The sequence below is a fragment of the Scyliorhinus torazame genome, chromosome 7 (genome assembly GCF_047496885.1).
Source record: "Scyliorhinus torazame isolate Kashiwa2021f chromosome 7, sScyTor2.1, whole genome shotgun sequence".
NCBI classification, from domain to species: domain Eukaryota; kingdom Metazoa; phylum Chordata; class Chondrichthyes; order Carcharhiniformes; family Scyliorhinidae; genus Scyliorhinus; species Scyliorhinus torazame.
The window spans coordinates 38,472,539-38,498,371 of record NC_092713.1 but is presented as its reverse complement, the minus strand read 5'-3'; the positions used below and the strand labels follow the sequence as shown (position 1 = coordinate 38,498,371).

Sequence of the window (25,833 nt, the reverse complement as noted above, 5' to 3'; positions counted from 1 at the left end):
TGAATCCATACATTATCACGGGATTCATTTACTGTCAACCCATTGCTTCAGCCCTTTCCTTGTCAGCCCCTGCTTCCTCTATCTTATAATTTATTGCCACTACACACAATCTGCTCCTTATTCTCCCAAGCCCTGCTGAACAAACAGTGCGCTGAATCACATCTTATGTAAACTAATTGTTGCAGTTTTAATCATCTACAAACATTACCAGTAATTTTCTCCATTCATATACGTTTGTATTGATCGCTAAACAGGAGAGCGACAGCAAGATCGTTTGTAAACAATCCCCATTCAAATGATAGAATTAAAATGTATGTATCACTGTTCAGCACTGGTCCCTCTGTGTCCTTTCAGCAATATTTTACAATTATTTTCCGTACAATTACTTATGGGATTGTTATATCTTTAGACTTGAGCTTTAAATTTAAGGTAAATGAAGGAGGTCATGTAACCTGTTCTGAAGTCTGCCTGAAGGGTAAGCTGAAGTGGTTTGAGTGTTAGAAATCAAAGCAAGGCTTAATTTGTTTTTATAGGAAGGTGCAAGGTCTTTCCACCTGGAGACAACGATGGCAGTCTCTGAGCTTACAATGAGTAAAACGTCCTAGAAAGATGTTGAAGGTACTGGGTTGTGAACAATTGTGCTGTAAATTGTTCATTTATTTCTCAGATGAAAAGGAATTGAGGTCTAGGATAATAAATTATCATTTCGACCTAGATACAATGCTGATGTGTTTCATGTTTCCACGAGGAAGAGGGCAGAGAATATCATTTTTGTGATCAGGTTACAGCCTTCCCTACAAATCAGTGAATGCATACAACAGTTCAGAAAGCAGAAGCTGCTTGGCTTTGCCACAGCTAGAAGTAAGCTAGAAGGGAGATAGTTTTTGGCTGAATATAGGCATCCTGTGGCCATCAGTGGGTGGGATCCAGATTTGCATATTTAAGTATGCAGTTAAGCGTACTTAACTATGTCTATGCCAGAACTAACCAGCCCTTGGGTCTATCGGCCTAGCCGAGATGACCTCAACCATGCATCGTTTAGCACTGGTCTCCACAAGTGGGGACCAGGCGGAATGGTACTTGGGGAGGTCAGCCAGGCAATCAGAGACACGTGGGTGGTTGGCCTCTGGGCAGGGTGGCACCCTGGTACTGCTGATCCCACCCAGGCAAAAGATACCAGACTGGCAGTGCCACCTGGGTGCCATCCTGGCACTGCCAGGGTGCCCAGGTGGTACTACCAGCCTGGCAGGCACATTGCCAAGATTCCAGGATGGCAGTGCCCAGGTAGGATTTTGCCCATTCTAGGGATTGTGCCCGGGAGTGCCCTGTCCATATGAAGTGGGGTGCGGGACGCGGTTGGAAGGGGGGGGGGTGCGACTCGAACTCAAGGACACCCCAACAGGTGGGTTAGGGTGTTTGGGGGGGGGGGGGGCGGTCTGGGGTCACATCAGGGAGTTGTGAGATTCGGAAGAACCCAATCTCTTCCTGCACTGGTGAGCAGAGCATCTCGCGTTCCCGGCTGAGGCCTGAAAAAATAACAGAGCCTCGTTTGATAGCAGGTTGTAGTGCCAGGAACGACCCTGCTAAACCCACCCATCGCACACCCACTATATCTCCCAACGGCGGCACAGTAGTTAGTACTGCTGCCTCACAGCGCTAGGCACCCGGGTTCAATTCTGGCCTTGGTTGACTATCTGTGTGGAGCTTGCACATTCTCCCCATGTCTGCCTGGGTTTCCTCTAGTGCTCCGGTTTCCTCGCACAGTCCAAAGGTGTGCCGGTTAGGTGGATTGGCTGTGCAAAATTGCTGCTTAGTGTCCAAATCTGTTAAGAGGGGTTGCGGGGATAGGGTGGTGGGGTAGTAGATCTAGGTAGGGTGCTGTTTCAGTGGGTCGCTGCAGACTTGATGTGCCGAATGGCTGCCTTCTGCACTGTGGGGTTTCTATGGATTTCTACAGATTCTACGCAAGGCCAATCAACCTAACCAGCACATCTTTCTCTCAGCATCCATCCTGTCAAGTACCCTCCGGATCTTACATGTATCAGTAATATTACCTCTTGGTCTTCTAAACTCCAATGGTTACAGGCCTAACCTGACCCATTGCTAATAGGATGGCCAGCACAGAGGTGGTCTCCTTATTAGCTGTCTCCGGGAATATCGTGATGTTGGCTCAATGCCGGGAGATGCAGGCTTAGGACCTCCATTTGGCTCGAATGTCGGGGTCCTGTAACCTGCTGTAAAATCCCGCCCTTGGTTCAGAAACCCTTTCCCCCAGAAATGACCCAGAAAGGGGAATATTTGAATGTGAAAATCAACAGAGAACACAATTTGAACTCTGATTCCCTGACTTTAGTTTTTCAGGTAATTGATATGTTCCACTCAAGCTATGTGTTCTTCGTGAATTAGATTCATAGTGCTGACTAGAGAGAATAGAAATTATTTATAATTTGTAATTGCAGAACACAGTTGCCTAATAGCATTTCTTTGTCAGGTAATCTCTAGAGTTCCATTTGTGTATTCGGTCTCCCAAGAACGTCACTCCCTAGGTTCAACAAATATACGAACAAGCTTTGGATTTGAAGGAGGCTAACATTATTTTCCAGATCACTTTCTTATTTTCTTTTCTAATTATCTTTTTACTACAGTGAAAAAGGCCATGACCAACATCAAGTTCAACAGATGGGGCTTCTTGGATCTTGATACCGAGACCATGCAGACCAGTGAACCTTGCGTGTTTGCAGGTGGCGACATCGCTGGCTTGGCTAACACCACTGTAGAGTCTGTGAATGATGGAAAACAGGCCTCATGGCACATTCACAAATATTTACAGGTGAGTGACAACTCTGCAGTTTCTAGCCCTTTGCTCGCTCACTACTTTACAGATCAATTGACTCTGAGGTATCTCTCAGTGTGGCGTGTCAGTCTGGTTGCGTCTGGATGCTGTTAAGTAGTAGAATTTATTTTATCAAATGCATCAGAAATCATTTGTTTTTAGTATGATTCAATAATTTAAAACATAAAGTTAACAGTGCAGACCGAAATTGAAATGTTCGAAGCAAAATGAGTTTGTGCTGGTGCAAGGCTAAATTTGTTTGATTAATTTAGTCCCAATATTGTTACATACTCGTGTATCTTCTGCTACATTGCTTACAGTGAATCAGAGAATATGCTGTCAGCAACTGTCTCATTCCCAGTGGAGATGGAGATGGCACTCCGCTATAGATTTGCTTCTCTCTCTGTCTCTCCCTCCTTTTGTCTTTCCCATTCATTTGATGTTCCCTTTTCCCAAGGTTCTTCTTTCTTGTTGTGCACTCAACAGTTCGCTCTCAATTTCTCTTCTTCCTCCCCACTCAACAGTGTATTTATTTTTTATTTCACTCCCCCATCCGCCGCACTCTGTAATATTTCCATCTTGCAGTCCAACAGGATGTGTCTCTGTTGTCTTCACTCTGGTTCACGACCTCAAAGAATGTCTATTTTATTTTCACTTTCGAGGCTCTTTCTTTATTCCCTCATCCTTACTCCCCTGCCTCGGAAAAAACACCTGCGCTGATTTTTCTTGCTGTTTCTTGGGATGCTTATTAAATATATTTAGCATTCGCATGCAGTGTAAATTATTATTCCCTTTACAGTTTGGTATTCTTGCGAATTGCTCTGATGAGTGCAAGCATTTCTGTTTCACTTCTAGCCCTTTCTCTCTCCGCTGGTATTCCTCTTCTTGGCATTACTTTCGCCCTTTCCTTCCCAGTATAATCTCATCATGTCAGCATTTCTGTCTCTTTTTCTTGAAAAGAAAATAATCTCTGCTGTTATTTCGTCATTAACCGATAGGGGCTGTTTAGCACAGGGCTAAATCGCTGGCTTTGAAAGCAGACCGAGGCAGGTCAGCAGCACGGTTCAATTCCCGTAACAGCCTCCCCGAACAGGCGCTGGAATGTGGCGACTAGGGGCTTTTCACATTAACTTCATTTGAAGCCTCCTTGTGACAATAAGTGATTTTCATTCATTTTTCATTTAATTTCATTTCATAAGGGCTGATTCCAGCTTCACCCAAAATCTCCTGCTTTTCTGTCAGTTTCAGCTCAGACATGCCGATGTATCAGAGCACTCACATGGAATTACATGAAATGTCCAGCTCAGAATGGCCATCTGACACAACTTATGCTCACCCTGGGCTTTCACTGATCCTTCTTTAAGTAACCATTTGAACGTAAGCTCCTCTGTCATTTGATCCAACTAACCAAAACGGTAGCAAGTTCCACTTTCTTGATAAGCAAGTTTCTTCTGAAGTCCCTGCTGGATTTTATTAGTCATTCTTATATTTAGTGCCTCTAATTTCTATCTCCCATGCATCTTTATTTAAAAATGAATTCTTGGCTGGCTGGGCCAGCATTTATTATCCACGCCGAATTGCACTCGCTACGCCATTTCAGGGGGACAGTTTAGAATCAACCACACTGCTGTGGATCTGGAGTCAAATATACGCCAGGCCAGATAAGGATGGCAGATTTCTTTCCCTAATGGATGTTTTTGAGCCAGATGGGTTTTTCATGGTCGCTCTTTGACTTTTAATCCAAAATACCTCTACTGAATTCAAATTTCACCATCTGCCCTGGTGGGATTTGAACCCTGGTCCCCAGCTCATTACCCTGGGTCTCTGGATTACTAGTCCAGTGACAATACCACTCTGCCACCACATCCCCCTTAAACACCTTCTCCCCATTGATTCTATGAAACTCTTTTGTAATCCTAAATTCCTTTATCAGGTCAATTCTCAGCCTTCCGTTTTCTAAAGAAAAGAGTCCCAGCCCGTTCAATATTTCTCCTAATGGGTATAACTTCTGGTATCATCCTTGCATCTTCTGCAGTGCTGTTATGTATGATATGGATACCAGAACTGTGCACAGTAAAGGTGAAGTCTGATTTCCCCTTTGAGGGCGAGTGCTGACTCGTGGTGATTTAACCTGAGGATCACCAGGCCTCAAGCGCGGGCACGGTTGAGAACGAGGGGTCTTCATGAATAACCTCAGCCGGTTCGGGAATTGAACCCGCGTGGCTGGCCTCACTCCGCATCACGAGCCAGCTGTCCAGCCTACTGAGCTAAACCAGCTGGTGGTCTGATCTCATTTACTGCGGCTTGCCCGCTTTTTATTATCTTGCTCTAGAAATGAACCCCAGCGCTTGTTTTCTTGTTTTGTGATACTCTACATGATGAAATATGAGAAATGAATCAACCAGTGAAGGGTCGGAAGATCTTGGAGGCGAAGAAAGAGGATGCAAGATAAAGGAGAGAGGTGTACATGTGAACGGGTCACAGGATTCATTCATTTAATCTGGAACTGAAGATATCACTTTGAGTGCTGGACTCAGTTTAGTCTTTCACAGAATGCCTTGGAATTTACTTGGCATTGGTGGTCCCCGGGGAAAGCTCACCTCCTTTGAATCAATTTTAAATTGTTCAGATAATTGGCAGCCTGCAGCCATTGCTTCAATCCCTTTAACGCTAAAGGTCCTGCATCCGAGAGCTGTGAACCAATCAGAGGGCTGTCAGCTTTCTAGTCCCCTTCATTGAGAACGGGAGTGGAATTCATTGCCAGGACTACAACAGTTCACCCCAGCAGGAAGGCCGGAGCACGGCTGGAGTGCAGGAACGTGGGGGTAGATGGCAAGAGAAGGGATGTGGTCTTCGAGCTGGGGCAGCCTTTGCTGCTGGAGCACAGTGCCTAATCGGGAAGTACTCCCCTTCCCAAAAATAAAGGGTGCTGAAAAAATATTCTATAATGTAAATACTTAAGGAGAAGGGATTTTGAAAGGAAATGTTTGCTTGCAGAGTAATTATTATAAATTGGTCAGTAACTTGAATCACAATTACATTGTAAATTCTACTTTGTTTCCTCAATAGTAAGGTGTGTAGCTCGCTACCACCTTCTCAAAAGCAATTAAAGGTGTGCAGCAATATCCATATCCTGCAAATGAATGAATAAATATATAATCATTTAGTGTTAGTCACACAACATATTGCTTCAATTAATTTGCCATATTGCAATTGTAGCAGGAGGGTTGTGGGTGTCTCTCCAACTTGCACTGGACCCCTTGGTTGCCGTGGTAGCTGTCAGCTTGGTCCTTACCCGACAGGTGTTGTTGTCTGTTGAGAGCGCCCGGTTGGGGAATCGAGAGAGGGAGCAGTTTCTTTGGCAGGCTCAAGGAATGGGACCAGGGCCCATGGATGCAGAGGCTTAAGCATGTGCAGGATGAGAAGATGTTTTAAAGCATGACCCAAGATCTATGTAGGTGACTGAGGGACTGGTTCTGGTAAATGCAACTAGAGAGTATACATTCAGCTACTACAGACTAATGAGGACAGTCTCAATAGCATGGAATCCGTCCCAAAGCTTGAGGAATCCTGAGATGCTGAATTGCCCTGGGTGGTCATGCTCGGGATGGCAAGGTCACCTGTGCTCGAGTGGAACTAGCAACGGAAGTGCTACAAGTGCACCGGCCCTCAACCTTTTTTTGCTGCGCTTCAAGTACAGTTTTAAGCCTAAATCCTATTTTGCCAAGAGTAGGGATAAGAGGATAAAAATAAATGTGAGGTTCAGCATCACAAGTCTTCACTCTGGCAAGGCAATTTCTACCTCCTATTGTTTAGTAAGCAAGTCTGCAATACTGCAGATTCGAAACATGGAATTGAACTCTCAACGGTTTCTTTTATTTGGAGTGTAAGGATCCTGTTTGTTTAAGAGAAGCTTTGTCATGTGTGTACTTATGTTTGGTGCCAGTGGAATAAAGAGTCACAGAACCGGAACCTTCATTTGTTCAGCGTGCTTCTTCCTGCTTTAACACTCTCACTTGCAGGGTTATGGGAAATGTGAGAAATTCTGATTCAGGTCCAGGATTACCACGAGCAAAATCACATTGAAGTCGGTCAGTTTATTTTAATATCATTTCATAAACTAGAAATCAAGACAGTGACAGTCACTGCTGAGTGAGAGGGGGAGAGCTGAATGCCATGTTATTAGAGGAAGAATTAATGGGACCTCAGTGTTTAATAGCCCCATGGAGAGTACTATTTAAATAATAATTTATTTTAATATTACATTATTCATACTTATAAAGCAGAACATACAATGGGGAATTTAGTCAATATTGAGTTATAAGGTCTTCCTCAGAAAAGCCACAATTCTGATCTTTCCTCCTTCCTTCTTGTAAATGTCCCGTCTATCAAAGTGTTAGGCCTGTGGCAAATGATTTTCATTTAACTGTTGGGTGTATTTTACTCCGATGAAATATGTTTACAAAAATGCAATGAATTTTAGTTTGCAAATTTTTGCCTACCTTTACTTGTGACAAGGGATTTACTGCAATGTGAACAGTTGATTGATTGATTTGATTTATTGTCATGTGTACCGAGATACAGTGAAAAGTATTGTTCTGCGTACAGACCAGATAAATTATTCCATATATGAAAAATAAAACATCGGGCATTCATAAATACACAATGTAAATATATAGACACAGGCAGCAGGTGAAGCATACAGAGTGTAGTACTATTCAGTAGAGCAGATCATAGAATCATAGAATTTACAGTGCAGAAGGAGGCCATTTGGCCCATCACTATGCACCAGCACTTGGAAAGAGCACCCTACTTAAGCCCACCCTATCCCGTAACCCAGTAACCCCACCTAACCTTTTTGGACACTAAGGGCAATTTATCATGGCCAATCCGCCTAACCTGCACATCTTTGGACTGTGGGATTAAACTGGGGTACCCAGAGGAAACTCACGCAGATACGGCAAGAACGTGCAGACTCCGCACAGACAGTGAATGACCCAAGCCGGGAATCAAACCCAGGTCCCTGGTGTGTGAAGCAACAGTGCGAACCACTGTGCTACCGATGTGTGAAAAGATCAGTTCAGTCCATAAGAGGGTCATTCAGGAGTCTGGCAACAGCGGGGAAGAAGCTATTTTTGAACCTGTTAGTGCGTGTTCTCAGACTGCTGTATCTCCTGCCCGACGGAAGAGGTTGGAAGAGAGAATAACCCAGGTGGGAGGGGTCTTTGATTATGCTGCCCGCTTTCCCAAGGCAGCGGGAAGTGAAGACAGAGTCAATGGATGGGAAACGGGTTTGCATGATGGACTGAGCTGTGTTCACGACGCTCTGTAATTTCTTACGGTCTTGGGCCGACAATTGCCATACCAGGCTGTGATGCAGCCAGAGAGGATGCTTTCTATAGTGCATCTGTAAAAATTGGTAAGAGTCAATGTGGGCATGCCAAATAATCTTAGTGTCCTGAGGAAGTATAGGCACTGTTGTGCTTTCTTGGTCGTAGCATCGTTGTGGGTGGACCAAGACAGATTGTTGGTGATGTGCACACCTAGGAATTTGAAGCTGTCAACCATCTCCATCTCGGCACCATTGATGCAGACAGGACCGCGTACGATACTTTGCTTCCTGAAGTCAATGACCAGCTCTTTAGTTATGCTGATGATGAGGCAGAGATTCTTGTCATTACACCATCCCACTATGTTTTTTATCTAGTTCCTCTACTCTGACTCATCGTTGTTTGAGATCAGCCCCACTATCATCAGTCGTATCATCAGTCCAGGTTTGCATTTGATCTTGCAGTAGTGAGTTAATGTTACCTGCCAGTAAATATATCAAGAGGTGAAATGTTCTAGGCGGGATTCTTCCATTTGGCGGCAGAGTGTTCACGCTGTCGGAAACGCCATCGCATTTCATGACGGCTTGAACGGGCCACTGGGAGTACCGATTCTGGCCTCTAGAGGGGGCCAGCACGGCGCTGGAGCGGTTCACACCGCTCCAGCCTCCCATCCTGGCGTGAACTGTGCACCGCGTGATCCGTGCATGCGCAGTGGCACCGGCATCAACGCGGACATGTGCAGTGGCGCCAGCGCCAACCCGCGCATGCACGGTGGCCTCCCTCAGCACGCCGGCCCCGACGCGGTAGTTCAAGGGCCGGCGTGTAAGAAAATAGCCCGGGGAGCGAAAGACCAGCCCGCCGAATGGTGGGCCCCGATCGCGGGCCCCCCGGGTCAGAGCCCCCCCCCCAAAACAGGCAGCCCCCCACCCCTGTGCACAGAGTTCCCGCCGGCTGCGACCAGGTGTGGAGAAATGCGTGCCGACATCGGGGCGGCGTGGCGCGGTTGCGGGGATTCTCCGGCCCGGCGCGGGATGGGAGAATCCCGCGCTCTATTCTGGAGACTTAAGTATGGTAGCGGATGGGAAATCCGCCATGATTGTCATTGGCAGAGGGGCAGATGTTCACATCCAGGGGCAAAATTCTCTGTAATCGGCGCGATGTCCGCCGACCGGCGCCAAAAACAGTGCGAATCAGTCCGGCATCGCGCCGCCCCAAAGGTGCGGAATCCTCCGCCCCATGAGCGGCCGAGCCCTAACCTTGAGGGGCTAGGCCCGCGCCGGACTGATTTCCGCCCCGCCAGCTGGCGGGAAAGGCCTTTGGTGCCTCACCAGCTGGCGCGGAAATGACATTGCCGTCGGCGCATGCGCGGGAACGTCAGAGGCCGCTCACGGCATCCCCGCGCATGCGCAGTGGAGGGAGTCTCTTCCGCCTCCGCCATGGTGGAGACCGTGGCGAAGGCGGAAGGAAAAGGGTGCCCCCACGGCCCAGGCCCGCCCGCGGATCGGTGGGTCCCGATCGCGGGCCAGGCCACCGTGGGGGCACCCCCCGGGGCCAGATCGCCCCGCACCCCCCTCAGAATCCCGGAGCCCGCCCGCGCTGCCTTGTCCCGCCGGTAAGAGAGGTGGTTTAATCCACGCCGGCGGGACAGGCATTCTAGCAGCGGGACTTCGGCCCATCCAGGCCGGAGAATCGCCGGGGGGGGGCCCGCCAACCGGCGCGGCGCGACTCCCACCCCCGCCGAATATCCGGTGCCAGAGAACTCGGCAAACGGCGGGGGCGGGATTCACGCCAGCCCCCGGCGATTCTCCGACCCGGCGGGGGGTCGGAGAATCTCGCCCCAGATTTTCTGCTTTTCAGCTCCGTAATTAAGCATCAATAAGGAGCTTGTTGAAGCACATAGCAGGGCGGGCAGTGATTTGTCCTCTCCACCGTTACTTCATGAAGTCGAAGGTTTTGTCACCATATTTAAACAGCACTCAGATAGGCATTCACTCACTGCAGGCCAGGTGTGTAGTGAACACCTGCATTACCATGGCGACCAAACAAAACAAACCCTTGGCTCCACGGTTCAGTAAGGCCACTTGTGATTCTCCTGCAGTCTGTCCAGCTAAGGCGGGAGGTCCTCTTTTGAGGGATGGGAGCAGGAGGTCCTCCAACCTGAGCAGGCCGGCCTGGGAGTAGCCTCATGGTAAACAATATAGGACTGCCCAGCAGTGCAGGAAATGAATGAATGATCTGATGTGCTCTGCCAGGGTAAGTAAAACATTGACTCATTCCAAACTCTCGTTCTCAGAAGAGCAACAGGCAGCCTAAGAGTTGGAATCTACAGCGAAGTTATGCACGACTAGCAGATGGGACTTTAGCACTGAATGTTTGTCAGCCACTTTAAGCTCATTATCTCATGTAAGTTTCTGCACAAATGGTATCTTAATCCCTTACTGGTGAGGGCTGAGCAAACACAACAGGCATGCATGATTCTGAACTGCTCTTTCATCCATAGTGTGCACAGTAAATCCATCTGTCTTTATGGAGGACAAGATCTCCCACAACCAACAGGAGGGAGTGAAGACAGGAGGGGGACCCCAGAGTGGAAGACAATCTCCTCCCACAAGAAGTAAGCAATAGAGCTCAATGACAAGGTCAGAGATCAATCCTGTGTGGAGAGCAAAATTGGCCTCCCGAACAGGTCATTGAGGGGCCATCCAGTGGACAACGACCACATGCAGACGATGACTGTGAGATATCTCTAAAGTGGGAACCTGCTGAATCAATCACTATTTAGCTCTTCTCTCTATTGCAGCCAGCAGTAAGAAAAGGTGGTGGAAGAAGCCAAGCAGGCTCCTCAGCCCCAGACCCCAGAGCAAGGCAGAGGAACTATCCGAAGAAACCCTGTGACTGAGATCACTTGTGTCCTTCACCAGCACAGATACTCTCACCTCAGTGGGTCCTAGTTAGAGAGTAGGCTCAGGTTCACAATCTGGTGATCACTTCATCGACACAGGTCCACAGCAGGGCAGAGGTAGAGACAGCTGAGGTCTCTAATACTCAAGAGGACTGCTGGAGACCAGGCCTCTGCTGAGTCCAACTGTGAGCCTCTGCAATTGGCCCTGAGAGAAATGTTAGAGGTGCAAAGACGGGCAGGTAAACAGTAGGCAGAGTTGTCAAAGGCCACCACCAAGCTGCAATGAAGGATGGTTGAGTCCACGTTCTGTCTGGTGTCGTGGCACCAGCATGCGAGCACATCAAAATCTCCATCGGAATGGCGGTGGCCATTTTGGAGTCCCAGAGCCAGCAGCTTTTGCCGATGTGCGCCGGACCATCGCTCTAGCCATGGGTGCATTCCATCAGTCGCTAAGCGAGAGGGGGACGGGGCACCTCGACCTCCTCCAGGTGTCCCCCTTCTTGTTGAGGAGTCCTTGAGCAGTCAGGGAGGGGCCATTGGGCACCCAAAAGGAGGAGAAACACCAACCAGACTCCCAGAGGCATCCGCCCAGTACACTCCAATGTTGCCCTGCTACCTCCAAATTCCCTCTGCCATCACTCCATCAACTTCTGCAGATCAGGCCGAGGTGGGTGCACCTGCCCCAAAGCAGCTGACCCTTAACAAGCTGTGCCCATCCAAGTGCCGGGCCTCGAGAGGATACCTCAGACAACAGGACAAAGGAGTCAACAGGCTGCCTCTACACTCTGCTGAGGATGCCGGCTGCACGCAGCTGCAAAGGGGAATAGAGAAATTTTTGAATTTTTAAACATTCAGTTATGGGATGAGGGCATCGTTGGTTGGGCCAGCATTTGCTGCCCATTCCTAGTTGCCCTTCAGAAAGTGGGAGTGAGCTGCCTTCTTGAACTGCTACAGTCCCTGAGGTGCAGGTACACCCTCAGTGCTGTTAGGGAGGGAATTCCAGGATTTTGACCCAGCCGCAGTGAAGGAACGGCGATAGATTTCCAAGTCCCTTCCAAGCACAGAAGGGGAGGGGGGAGAGGAGTAGAGCATTAGTCACTGGAGACTCCAAAGTTAGGGGCATAGATAGGAGATTCTGTGGGAACGAGACAGACCCGCGGTTGGTGTGTTGCCTCCCAGGTACCAGGGTCCACGATGTCCCGGATCATGTTTTCGGGATCCTTAAGGGGGAGGGGGAGCAGCCCCAAGTCGTGGTCCACATAGGCACCAACGACATAGGTAGGAAAGGGGATAGGGATGTAAGGCAGGAATTCAGGGAGCTAGGGTGGAAACATAGATCTGGAACAAACAGAGTTATTATCTCTGGGTTGTTACCCGTGCCATGTGTTAGCGAGACGAGGAATAGGGAGAGAGAGCAGTTGAACAGGGATGGTGCAGGAGGGATGGTTTCAGATACCTGGATAATTGGGGCTCATTCTGGGGGAGATGGGACCTCTACAAATGGGATGGTCTACACCTGGACCGGAGGGGTATCAATATCCTGGGGGGGAAATTTGCTCATGCTCTTCGGGAGGGTTTAAACTAGTTCAGCAGGGGGTTGGGAACCTGAATTGTAGCTCCAGTATACAGGAGGTCGAGAGTAGTGAGGTCATGAGTAAGGTTTCAAAGTTGCAGGAATATACCGGCAGGCAGGAATGTGGTTTAAAGTGTGTCTACTTCAATGCCAGGAGCATCCAGAATAAGGTGGGTGAACATGCGGCATGGGTTGGTACCTGGACTTCGATGTTGTGGCCATTTCGGAGACATAGATAGAGCAGGGACAGGAATGGTTGTTGCAGGTGCCGGGTTTTAGATATTTCAGTAAGCTCAGGGAAGGTGGTAAAAGAGGGGGAGGGGTGGCACTGTTAGTCAAGGACAGTATTACGGTGGCAGAAAGGACGTTTGATGAGGACTCATCTACTGAGGTAGTATGGGCTGACGTTAGAAACAGGAAAGGAGAGGTCACCCTGTTAGGGGTTTTCTATAGGCCTCCGAAAAGTTCCAGAGACGCAGAGGAAAGGATTGCAAAGATGATTCTGGATAGGAGCGAAAGCAACAGGGTAGTTGTTATGGGGGACTTTAACTTTCCAAATATTGACTGGAAACGCTATAGTTTGAGTACTTTAGACGGTTCTGTTTTTGTCCAATGTGTGCAGGAGGGTTTCCTGACATAGTATGTAGATAGGCCAACGAGAGGCGAGGCCATATTGGATTTGGTTCTGGGTAATGAACCAGGACAGGTGTTAGATTTGGAGGTAGGTGAGCACTTTGGTAATAGTGACCACAATTCGATTACGTATACTTTAGCGATGGAAAGGGATAGGTATATACCGCAGGGCAAGAGTTATATCTGGGGGAAAGGCAATTACGATGCGATGAGGCAAGACTTAAGATGCATCGGATGGGGAGGGAAACTGCAGGGGATGGGCACAATTGAAATGTGGAGCTTGTTCAAGGAACAGCTACTGTGTGTCCTTGATAAGTATGTACCTGTCAGGCAGGGAGGAAGTGGTCGAGCGAGGGAACCGTGGTTTACTAAAGTAGTTGAATCACTTGTCAAGAGGAAGAAGGAGGCTTATGTAAAGATGAGACGTGAAGGTTCAGTTAGGGCGCTTGAGAGTTACAAGTTAGCTAGGAAGGATCTAAAGAGAGTGCTAAGAAGAGCCAGGAGGGGACATGAGAAGTCTTTGGCAGGTAGGATCAAGGATAACCCGAAAGCTTTCTATAGATATGTCAGGAATAACTGAATCACTAGGGTAAGAGTAGGGCCAGTCAAGGACATTAGTGGGAAGTTGTGCGTGGAGTCCGAGGAGATAGGAGAGGAGCTAAATGCATATTTTCCGTCAGTATTCACACAGGAAAAAAACAATGTTGTCGAGGAGAATACAGAGATACAGGTTCATAAGGAGGAGGTGTTAGCAATTCTGGAAGGTTTGAAAATAGATAGGTCCCCTGGGCCGTGTGGGATTTATTCTAGGATTCTCCGGGAAGCTAGGAAGGAGATTGTTGAGCCTTTGGCTTTGATCTTTATGTCATCATTGTCTACAGGAATAGTGCCAGAAGACTGGAAGATAGCAAATGTTGTCCCCTTGTTCAAGAAGGGGAGTAGAGACAACCCAGGTAACTATAGGCTAGTGAGCCTTACTTCTGTTGTGGGCAAAGTCTTGGAAAGGTTTATAAGAGATAGGATGTATAATCATCTGGAAAGGAATCATTTGATTAGAGATAGTCAACACGGTTTTGTGAAGGGTAGGTCGTGCCTCACAAACCTTATTGAGTTCTTTGAAAAGGTGGCCAAACAGGTGGACGAGGGTAAAGCAGTTGATGTGGTGTATATGGATTTCAGTAAAGCGTTTGATAAGGGTCCCCACGGTAGACTATTGCAGAAAATACGGAAGCATGGGATTCAGGGTGATCTAGCAGTTTGGATCAGAAATTGGCTAGCTGGAAGAAGACAAAGGATGGTGGTTGATGGGAAACGTTCAGCCTGGAATCCAGTTACTAGTGGTGTACCACAAGGATCTGTTTTGGGGCCACTGCTGTTTATCATTTTTATAAATGATCTGGAGGAAGGTGTAGCAGGATGGGTGAGTAAATTTGCAGATGACACTAAAGTCGGTGGAGTTGTGGACAGTGCGGAAGGATGTTACAAGTTAAACAGGGACATAGATAAGCTGCAGAGCTTGGCTGAGAGGTGGCAAATGGAGTTTAATGCAGAAAAGTGTGAGGTGATTCATTTTGGAAGGAATAACAGGAAGACAGAGTACTGGGCTAATGGTAAGATTCTTGGTAGTGTGGATGAGCAGAGAGATCTCGGTGTCCATGTACATAGATCCCTGAAAATGGCCACCCAGATTGAGAGGGTTGTTAAGAAGGCGTACGGTGTGTTAGCTTTTATTGGTAGAGGGATTGAGTTTCAGAGCCATGAGATTATGTTGCACCTGTACAAATCTCTAGTGCGGCCGCATGTGGAGTATTGCGTGCAATTCTGGTCGCCGCATTATAGGAAGGATGTGGAAGCATTGGAAAGGGAGCAGAGAAGATTTACCAGGATGTTGCCTGGTATGGAGGGAAGATCCTATGAGGGAAGGCTGAGGGACTTGAGGCTGTTTCGTTAGAGAGAAGAAGGTTAAGAGGTGACTTAATTGAGGCATACAAGATGATCAGAGGATTGGATAGGGTGGACAGTGAGAGCCTTTTTCCTCGGATGGTGATGTCTAGCACGAGGGGACATAGCTTTAAATTGAGGGGAGATTGATATAGGACAGATGTCAGAGGTAGGTTCTTTACTCAGAGAGTAGTAAGGGCGTGGAATGCCCTGCCTGCATCAGTAGTGGACTCACCAACATTAGGGGAATTTAAATGGTCATTGGATAGACATGTGGACGATAAGGGAATAGTGTAGCTGGGCTTTAGAGTGGTTTCACGGTCGGCGCAACATCGAGGGCCGAAGGGCCTGTACTGCGCTGTAATGTTCTCTGTTCTATGTTCTAAGTCGGGATCTTGAGTGACTTGGAGGGGAACCGTCCAGGTGCTGGTGTGCCCAGGTATCTGCTGCTCTTGTCCCTCTAGATGATAGTGATCATGGGTCTGCAAGGTGCTGCCTAATGCACAATTGTGGCATGGTTGTTTGTTCACGGTGCATAATCTGCAATATATATTTCGTATTTATCCCTCTCGCAAGACCTCGCTTCATTCAAGGGCACAAAATGAACCCCTTCAACAATTGTCTTCCACCTTTCCCCTCAGTTACATTAAGCCTCACTCAATCTCATGACAGTGAATCATCTTTAGTTCCATAACTGCTTCATGAACGAAGGCACATTCTATATGAAAATGATGACTGGACAAGACACATGTCACCATTACATCTCAGGCAGACGTTATGTGACCTCATGAGAATTGCTCATCAAGATTAGTAATGGAAATTGCTTCCAGTCAGTGATTTTTGCAAGAAGGGAATGAGTATGTGGTGTTTGTGCTCACCCTGATGAACTTTTGATCATAGTTTGCTCATGAATGGCTGCCTAGCGATGCTTCCTGGAATCCGGCTCTGTGGTCAGTGAAAGCAAATCGATACGGAATTCATTAAATGACTGTGCACTCATTGACTTAGGTTTTCAGAAAGGATTGGCATTTGTGAGATGGACAGTGTCGTGGACTGTCATGGTGTGAAACTGATTCTGCTGCACACCTCCTGAGTGCTCAGCAGTATCAATAACAGGAATACGTTCTCACTGACGGCTGTGTCAAACCTGAGTGGTCCAAATCTCTCCCGAATGGGAAGGCAATGCAGGTCGTAAACTTGGCAGGCTTCCGATGAATGCAGGGTCATTAGTGCTGGTCAGTGATCACACGATGGCCCTGTTGAACCTCTCTCTGTGAGGACGATGATAACATAATTCGCAACTTTGGGTGCATGCTGCGTCCTGATGTCCAATGGCATCTTGGGGTTCAGTATCCAGATGCGGCCTCTGCATTCATCATGGACTGGAGGTCAGAGAGATGGTACTTGAATGTAACTCCCTCCTGAGATGGTTTAGTGCTAATGATTGCTGTTTATTTGTTGTCTTAGAGCCACCTTGCTAAGCTGCTGTCATACTTGCCATTAGTATATTCATGTGGAAATATTGTTTCAACCTGCTTGTACAACTTGCCCTCACCCTATTCTTCCTGGAGGCTTGCAACTATGAGGTTGTCATGGACACATCTACCATTTAGTGCCTGTGCAATGGCATCCTCATGTGGCTCGCCTGAATCTTTGCCCTCTTCAGATTAATTGTCTTTAAAGTGGTCGTCATCTGAGAAGACGTCCAGCAACTCAATAGCCTCCTGTGGGAACACATTCCCTTTTACAGTCAGGTTGTGGGACTCACCTCTGTGGTGAGTATTGGAGAACCCTGCCTGAGCAGTCTGAGCATCTGAAATGCATTTTTATGAGGCCAATAGTTTACTTGGTTCAGGACCTTGTGACTGAATGTACAGCATTGAAACTCTACCCAGATGCACTCTGTGGACGATGAATAGACATCATTAGCCATGTCTTCGGGAGTACCCTTATCACCAAGCGGCCAACCCTCCAAACATTGAACTCCCTCAAATGTCTGGCACCTGTGAGTGAACGAAAATGTACTAGACATGTTATCTGCCTGGGTACCTAGCACAAAAATTCATGGGGCTGGATTCTCCACCCACCGATGGCAAAATTGTGTTCGGCGCCGGGGCGGAGAATCCAGTTTCGCGCATGGAATCAGGACTGGCGCCGGTTTGGCGATTCTCCACCCCCCGAAAAGCAGTGTACTCGGGGAGTATGCCGTGCACAGTATCCACCACCGGAGACCATTGCCAGAGGCCCACTCCCCCCGCTATTCTCGCCCCCGACTGGCCGAATTCCCCGATGGCATGGATCTTATCTGGTCCTGTCGTTTGGGGTACTCGCGTGGCGGCTTCGGACTCAGTCCTTGGCCGTCAGAGTTGGGGGCGGGCCGATCGGAGGGCGCGGGGGGCCTCATGCGGGACTGGGCCTTTAATGTATCACGCCATAGTCGGCGTAAAAAAACCACAGTTTTCACAATAGCGTAGGGACATAGTCATTGAAACGGAGAAGCCAGCCCATGATCTTTTTTCTGTGGTCACGATTTATTTTTGTCCATCTGTGGGTTGTTGGCTAGGCCAGCATTTATTTCCCACCACTAATTGTTCTTTAGAAGGTGGTGATGAGCTTCCTCCTTGAAATACTGCACAGTCCGTGTGGTGTAGATACACCCACAGTGCTGGACATTCAGAGAGTGAATTTATTTTGATGAATCACACAGGCTGGTACCAGGGAGCTCTCAAGGCCACATGTATGCAGTCGATGGTGCCCTGCACTTGGGGAAATCCTGAAATCACAGTGCATCCCACAGCTTTGGTAGCCTGGCTTGTTTCATCCATATGGAACTGCACGCAATGGTGAGCTTTATTGAAAAGGAAATTTGTCCCTTGCAGGCTGGTAGCCTTCCCTCTGCATTTGTGTGTCGCCAATAGTGAGATTTTGCAACAGTCACCAGTGGAGCTCTGGAAGGATCCATTTGCAAATAAGATCAGTGTGGCAGTAACCGGCATTGGATGCACTCCAACATCAGCTATGCCCATATCTCACAGAGAATGTGACAAATATGATCTACCACATCCTTAAACAAGTGAAGGCATCTGCAGTCTTTCACTCATCTCCGTGCGTGAGCTGCACTTTCAGTAGACTCTTGGTTGTGCCAAATATCTTTGCAGACTTGGTCCCTCCTCATCGGCATCCTGGTCTTCCTGGAGTTCCATTGACTCTTGCTCCTCTGGGCGACAGTCTTCCCTGAGTTGTGCCAATTGGCGATGGGTTCTTCCTCCCCTCATTCTAATCAAAGCTAAGAAGAAGGCAGTGTTGCCTGTAGCCTACATTCTCCACTGCTCCTTGTATCTGTGAATGGATACAATTCAGCAGTCACTGGTACTTCCTGCGGAATGGTCTCCCTTCATATACAACGCAGGAATCCAATCACTATCCCTTGACTTGCCCTCAGTCTGCATATCACATAACAAAACCCCATGCAGGCCGATAGTTCCCTGGAGGATGACACATGGCTGATTCCTCCCTTCGGAAGTGACTAAGTGTTCAGAATTAGTCAAAAGACACATGTTCTAGGAGCCACAGTCAGCCTTCTGCTGGTTGTCCACTAGTGGCCTTGAGAACAACTATTGATGCTCAATCCTTGCGCTTATGCCCTGACTGCCAGCATGGTACCTTGAATGCCATGACCAGTGCGCTAGATACATTGAGGCTCATTCTGCTTCTGCACAGCAGACCGGGTCGTTAATCTTTTGAGCTTAGATGTATTCTCACTGGCCTCTGTCAGGATCAGATGCCAGTTAAGACCAACTGCACCACAGCAGCTAAACCTAATGGATTCTCGCCTTAATAATGGAGCCAAGCGCATTCAATTTGCTTTAGACCCAGAAGTGTTTATTAAAAAATTAATTCAAGAGAAATGGACCTTGTTGGCTAGGCAAGCATTTATTGTCCATCCCTAATTGAAGGTGGCGGTGAGCTGTGCTCTTGAACTGCTGCAGTGCATGAGATGAAGGTACGCCCACAGTGCTGTTAGGGAGGGACTTCTAGGATTTTGACCCAGTGACAGTGAAGGAACGGCAATATATTTCCAAGTCAGGATGGTGAGGACTTTGGAGTGGAACCCCCAAGTGGTGGCGTTTCCAAGTATCTGTTGCCCTTATCCTTCTAGATGGTAGTAGTCATGGGCTTGGAAGGTTCTGTCTCAGGAGTCTTGGTGAGTTACTGCAGAGCATCTTGTATATAGATGGTATATACACTTCTGATATTGTGGGTCAATGGTGGACGGAATGAATATTTGTGGATGGGGTGCAAATCAAATGGCTGTTTTTCCCTGGATGGTGTCAAGCTTCCTGAGTATTGTTGGAGCTGCACTCATCCAGGCAAGTGGGGAATTTTCCATCAAAATCCTGACATGCAGGTGTTGGGCAGGCTTTGGGGAGTCAGGAGGTACGTTGCTCAACACAGGATTCCCAGCCTCTGACATGTCCTGGTAGCCATAGTTTGTATATTGCTAGTTCAGTTTGGTTCAGTAATTGGCTGGAATGGATTTGTCCTGTTTTTGTGAACAGGACATACCTGGTCAATTTTCTGCCGGGTAAATGTCAGTGTTGTCGCCATACTGGAACAGCTTGGCTTGGAGCATGGCAAGTTCTGGAGCACAAGTCTTCAGTACTATTGGCAGAATACTGTCAGGGCCCATATCCTTTGTAGTATCCGGTGTCATCAGCCGCTTCTTGATATCACGTGGAGCTGAAAACTGACATATGTGATGATGGGGACCTCTGGAGGAGGCCGGGATTAATCATCCACTCGGCACTTCTGGCTGAAGATTGTTCATAGAACCCTACAGTTCAGAAGGAGGGCATTCGGCCCATCAGGCCTGCACCTGCCCTTGGAAAGAGCACCCTACTTAAACCCACGCCACCACCCTATCCCGGTAACCCAGTAACCCTACCTTACCTTTTGAACACTAAGGGGCAACTTAGCATGGCCAATCCACCTAACCTACAAATCTTTGGATTGTGGTAGGAAACTGGAGCACCCGGAGGAAACCCACGCAGACACGGGAAGAAAGTGCAAACTCCAGACAGTCACCCGAGGCCGGAATTGAACCCGGGTTCCTGGAGCTGTGAAGCAGCAGTGTTAACCATTGTTCCACCGCACCGCCTTATCTTTTGCATCATTGAAGATGGTGATATTTGTGGAGCCTCCTCCTTCAATGTGTTGTTTAAATATCCACCACCATTCACGGCTGGATGTTGCAGGATTACAGAGCTTCGACCTGATCCGTTGGTTGTGGAATTGCTTAGCTCTGTCTATCACTTGCGTAGCCTGTTCAGTGCACAAGTAGTTTTGTGGTGTAGCTTTACCAGGTTGAAAGCTCCCAGGTTGAAAGCTCCTCGCACGCCGTCCTGCACCCTTCATTGAACCAGGGTTGATCCCCTGTCTTGGTGGTAATTATCCAATTCTGCTGCTCCGCCTCCCAAACAAGTCTCTTCAATATGCCCTTGGATAATCTGTAACTCTTGACCCAGGCAAGTCTTTCACTGCTCAATTCTGTTCTTTAACCACCCCTTAGTCTTACTTGGCTCTATTCCCTCCCCTCCTGTTTTCAGCATCCCTCTTCTCCCCCTTATTCCTGCCTCGGTTTCTCCTCTCCCATGTGCAATGCTACTCCCTCCCGCAATTCACTGTCAGTCTCACCCCTCCCCTCCCTATGCCATACTCCCAGTTCTGCGTCAGCTTCCCCCTTCTCTCCCATGTCTCTCTCCCTCCCTGCTCGCCCCACCCCTCACCAGTCCTGCCTCTGTCTCCCTCCTCCTTACTGGTATTGCTTCCCATGCCCAGCCTTGTGCAGCTTGTGATACAGGTACCCGAGATTTTGTGGCAATGCTCTTAAAGAGAGTCAAAAGCAGCTTTGACAGACCTCAAAGTTATTGATGAATTGAAGCTCTGTGCTTACATGAAACAGACCGTTCCAATTATCCGCTGGTGGAGCACTTAATTTGGAGGAGGAATGTCATTCCAGCAAGTTGGCTTTTTAATAAGCATTCAAAGGTCAGCGTAACACCCGCGGGTGGCACGGTGCAGCAGTGGTTAGCGCTCCTGCCTCATGGCGCCGAGGACACGGGTTCCATCCCGGCCCCGGGTCACTGTCTGTGTGGAGTTTGCATATTCTCCCCGTGTCTGCGTGGGCCCCATCCCCACAACCCAAAAGGATGTGCAGGGTAGGTGGATTGGCTACGCTAAATTGGCCCTTAATTGGAAAAAATAATTGGTTGCTCTAAACTTTAATTAAAAATAAGTCAGCGTAAAACCCAAGCCACCTTTAACTTGCAGTCAAAGTCGGGAGAACAAAACTCAAAGCTAATTTCCTGCCGGTGGGAAACTAACATTTTCACATGCGCCCACATGCTGGGCTCCCACCTGCCATGATTCTTGCCATTGGCAGGAGTGGAAAATTCTGCCCGGCATTTTTATTTTGAACGCAAACCAACAGTTGTTGCAGAGCTATCAGTGGCTCAATATCAAGTTAACAAGATTGAACGCCGTGGTGGCAAATGCGTTTCCTTGATATTTAGAATTTTATTTCCCTCAACAGAAATGTTCAGGGATATGCAATTTTTAAAACAAAAAAGCAGGAATTAATCAGAAAGTTCAACAGGATTTGAATGTGTTAATTGTGAATTTTCTTCCAATTCTTCTTGTTTGTGCCTCAGAAGTGTTTTGCCACCTGCTTGCTATCTAGCGTACTGCTATCTTAAACTGTTGGTTTATTTTATCAGGATTGTTATAAAAGCTATCCCTCAAATAAACAATTCATGATCCATATGGGTCAGACTGTTACTCGTACAACAACCGCAAGAGAGTGAGTTAAAATATGGAAGAATGACCCATGTTCTTGTTCAGAAATTATTGTTCAGTCAGTGATCTGCCTTTCCCCCTCCATTCAGCAGGAACGTTGATTTGTGTGGTGCTCATTACTTATAGACGTGGTCTTGTGGCACAGGGGTAGGGTTTGAGTCCAACGCTAGAACTTGTTGACCACAGAAAGAGCATTCATAACGCGTTTCAACAGATGATAATCAGCTCGGGAACCCTTCCACAACTTACCTCACGATTACCCAAAGGGACAAACAATGATTGGACTGGATTTTGTTGATTGTCACATGTACGGAGGTACAGTGAAAAGTATTTTTCTGCGTGCAGTTCAAACAGATCATTTGGTACATAACAGAAAAGAAAATATGTAATAGGGCAACACAATGTACACAATGTAAATACGTAGGGTAAAAAAATGCTGATAGGGAGGCTTTTGAAGGCAGGGTATAGCTGGAAAGGAAAAATATGTTTCAGGGCAGGGGCAAAGTAGCTGCTGAGGGAAACTCTGGAGGGAACCAGCTACTAGATGGTTCGATTAGTCTTAAAGTCAGATGGTCAATTTGCACGTCAGGGCGACGACGGACCTCCACCAGATTATCCTCTAGCTTTGCCCTGCCCAGGCATAATTTGCCACCTTTCGTGTCCTATCACATTCGCTCGGGCCCTACCTCCCTGACGGAGTGGATGGAAGCCGGTGGCCTGAGGGATCCCACTTCGGTTGACCTGCATTGACCTTCATTTCCGTTGCACCGTGGGGTTTAGTGACACCCTTTGACTCATGCACATGTCAGACTCCTTGGTGAGGAAGTGACTACCAATGATAGGGCTTAAAATGTGGGGAGTGAGACATCGGCAGGTTTTGTAGGACCCGAGGATGTCAGAGGAAATCATGACAGTAGAGAGTGAGGAGGCCATGAAGAGATTTGGATACAAGGTCAAGAAAAATAAGTAATGGGAAGCCAGTGGAGTCTGTCAAGGACAGAAGTACTCGAAATGGAGACTCCAGTTTAGATATGGGCACAAGCAATTGCATTATGGGTGACCTTTAGTTTACAAATGGATGAGGCAGAGAGAAGTTGGAAGAATTCAACTGCAAATAACATTGTGGGTTAAGGAAAAGAAAAATGCTGGGGATCTGAAATGAAAAACCGAAAATGCTGAAAACTCTTCACTGTTATGAAGAAGGTTCATATTGGACTAAAAACGTTATCTTTCTCCACAGGTGCTGCCAAACCTGCTGTTTTTTTTTCAGTACTTTCTGTCACAAGTGTGGGCGTTTGGAAAGGGACAGCTTTAGAAAAGTCCGGGTGGGAAATACAGCAGAGGTGAAAGAAAGCATTTTGATTGACTGGATGTCGATATAGGAAGCTGGACTTAGACTAGGTTCCACACCTCCCATCTGGCCCGAAGGTGACAGCTGGGAAAAGAGAGCAGGTAGTTACTTGTAGCGGCCAAAGAGGATAGCTTTGGTTTTGCGAACATTAAGATGGATTACGTTAAGTATTAATATCAGTTAATTAACCAAAGATGATGGAATTAGCTATGAGGTCAGAAGAGGAAGTAGTAAAGAAAGAACTGGGTGCCATCAGAAAATATGCAAATATTGACTCCAAATGCCCCAGAATATAGCCAAAGGTGTTGTATAAATGATGAAGAGTAGGTGCTAAGGATGTAATTCAGTGGTGCTCCAGAGGAAATGATCTAACCTCGATAGGAAAACCCATTTGTGGTGTCATTGGGCTGGGTTTTTAATGGAGCCATGGATACTCTCTGGAGGGATGCAAATTCCAGCCTGGAGCCGATTCTGAGATTTCTGATCCCGCTCCCAGTGTTTCTGATTTGCAGTTGAGCCTTTTAATGGTGCGGCATGATTTGGGATGCAAGCCCACATCCTGCCTCCCGACCTGACTGACTTGATTGTGGGGTTAGGCATGTCCTAATGCACCACAGTTGTCTTACGGTTTGGCCAGCTTTTTCAACACTCAGAATGTATAGTGATGCTTGGCTGAGAGACCGTAAATTCATTAGATTGTGGAAACAGCTGAACCCCAGGAAAAACAATGCCTAATTGATAGCTCTGGCTCTCTGGTCTCTTCTGTCAGTTACACAGTGTTTATATACACAAGATGAAGAGGCTTCAAGTGCTTGCAGTTTTAGCTAATGATGAAATGAAAATGAATGAAAATCGCTTATTGTCACAAGTAGGCTTCAAATGAAGTTACTGTGAAAAGCCCCTAGTCGCCACATTCCGGCGCCTGTTCAGGGAGGCTGGTACGGGAATTGAACCGTGCTGCTGGCCTGCCTTGGTCTGCTTTCAAAGCCAGCGATTTAGCCCTGTGGTAAACAAGCCCCTAATGATACTTTAGTGTCTGAATTATTGACACTTTAATTCATAGAATTTGATTATCATAGAATTTACAGTGCAGAAGGAGGCCATTCGGCCCATCGAGTCTGCACCGGCTCTTGGAAAGAGCACCCTAACCAAGGTCAACACCTCCACCCCATCCCCATAACCCAGTAACCCCACCCAACACCAAGGGCAATTTTGGACACTAAGGGCAATTTAGCATGGCCAATCCACCTAACCTGCACATCTTTGGACTGTGGGAGGAAACCGGAGCACCCGGAGGAAACCCACGCACACACGGGGAGGATGTGCAGACTCCGCACAGACAGTGACCCAAGCCGGAATCGAACCTGGGACCCTGGAGCTGTGAAGCAATTGTGCTATCCACAATGCTACCGTGCTGCCCCTGACCTGTAGCAAAAAGGAGTTGTTTTTCAGAAAGTGGAAAGTTATCAATAAATTACTTTTATTAAAATTTTTTTACACATCCTATTCTCACTATACGGTTCATACGCTATACAGTGTCTGGTGGGTGAATGCACATGGAAGTGCCATAGCTTGGCATTGGGGGCATGAGAAGCAATGGCAGGGTAGGTGCAGGCCAGACCTTGGCATGGGGTACATGAGAAACCATGGAGAGTGGGTCGGAGGGCATGAGGTAGCATATATCGGGCATTGGGAATGTGTGTGGGGTGAGAGGGTGCGAGGAGTGGGGACTAGATTGCATCACCTTTTGCCATTGTAACTGGGACAAAGTCCCACAGCACCCACAGCCAGCCCCAACACCTGGCAATCCCGGTTTCTGCCTTCAAAATTATTTCCCAGGTGGGCTGGCACTACTGCAGCCTGCACTCTGCCACCCACCACCACTACAAACACCTCGTAATGAAAGTCCCGTCCTTCCTGAAAGTTTCTCCAGAGGTGGATGGGCCAAGCTATCCATCTGGAGAATGAACATCTAGGACCTTGGGCGTCATTCTCTGACCCCCCAGAAGGTCGGAGAATGGCCGTTGGCCGCCGTGAATCCCGCCCCGCCGGTTGACGAAGTCTCCGAAGGGAGAAAAGCCGGCGGGGCGTTAATGTCGCCGCTGCCGTCGGAGAATGTCACGGGTCTGCGCAAGGCAGCCGATTTTCGGCCTGCCGATATTCTCCCTTCCGGATGGGCCGAAGTCCCGTCAACGTGATGACCGTTCACGTCGACGTAAATTAAACCTCCTTTTCATCGGCGTGACCCGGTGCTCCAGGCTCACGCCGACCAGCGAGGAGGTGAGTGACGGCCTGGGGGGTTGGCTCTGGGCAGGCGATGGCGTGGCCGCAGTCTGAATGCGTGAGGAGAGGTGTGTCTCGGGTTGTGTGTGTGTGTGTGTGCGGCGGGGGGGGGGGGGGGGGGGGGGGTGGTTA

At 47.9% G+C, this 25,833-nt stretch overlaps 1 protein-coding gene across 2 annotated transcripts in view; it reads left to right on the top strand.

Moving 5' to 3' along the window:
• LOC140426151 (dihydropyrimidine dehydrogenase [NADP(+)]-like) overlaps positions 1-25,833 on the top strand; it is a 1,098,238-nt gene that overhangs the window by 585,765 nt on the left and 486,640 nt on the right. For both annotated transcript variants that reach the window (XM_072510567.1, XM_072510568.1), the window contains one exon: positions 2,646-2,830. In XM_072510567.1, coding sequence (XP_072366668.1) covers positions 2,646-2,830 — 185 coding nt within the window. The remainder of the gene's footprint in view (positions 1-2,645; positions 2,831-25,833) is intronic.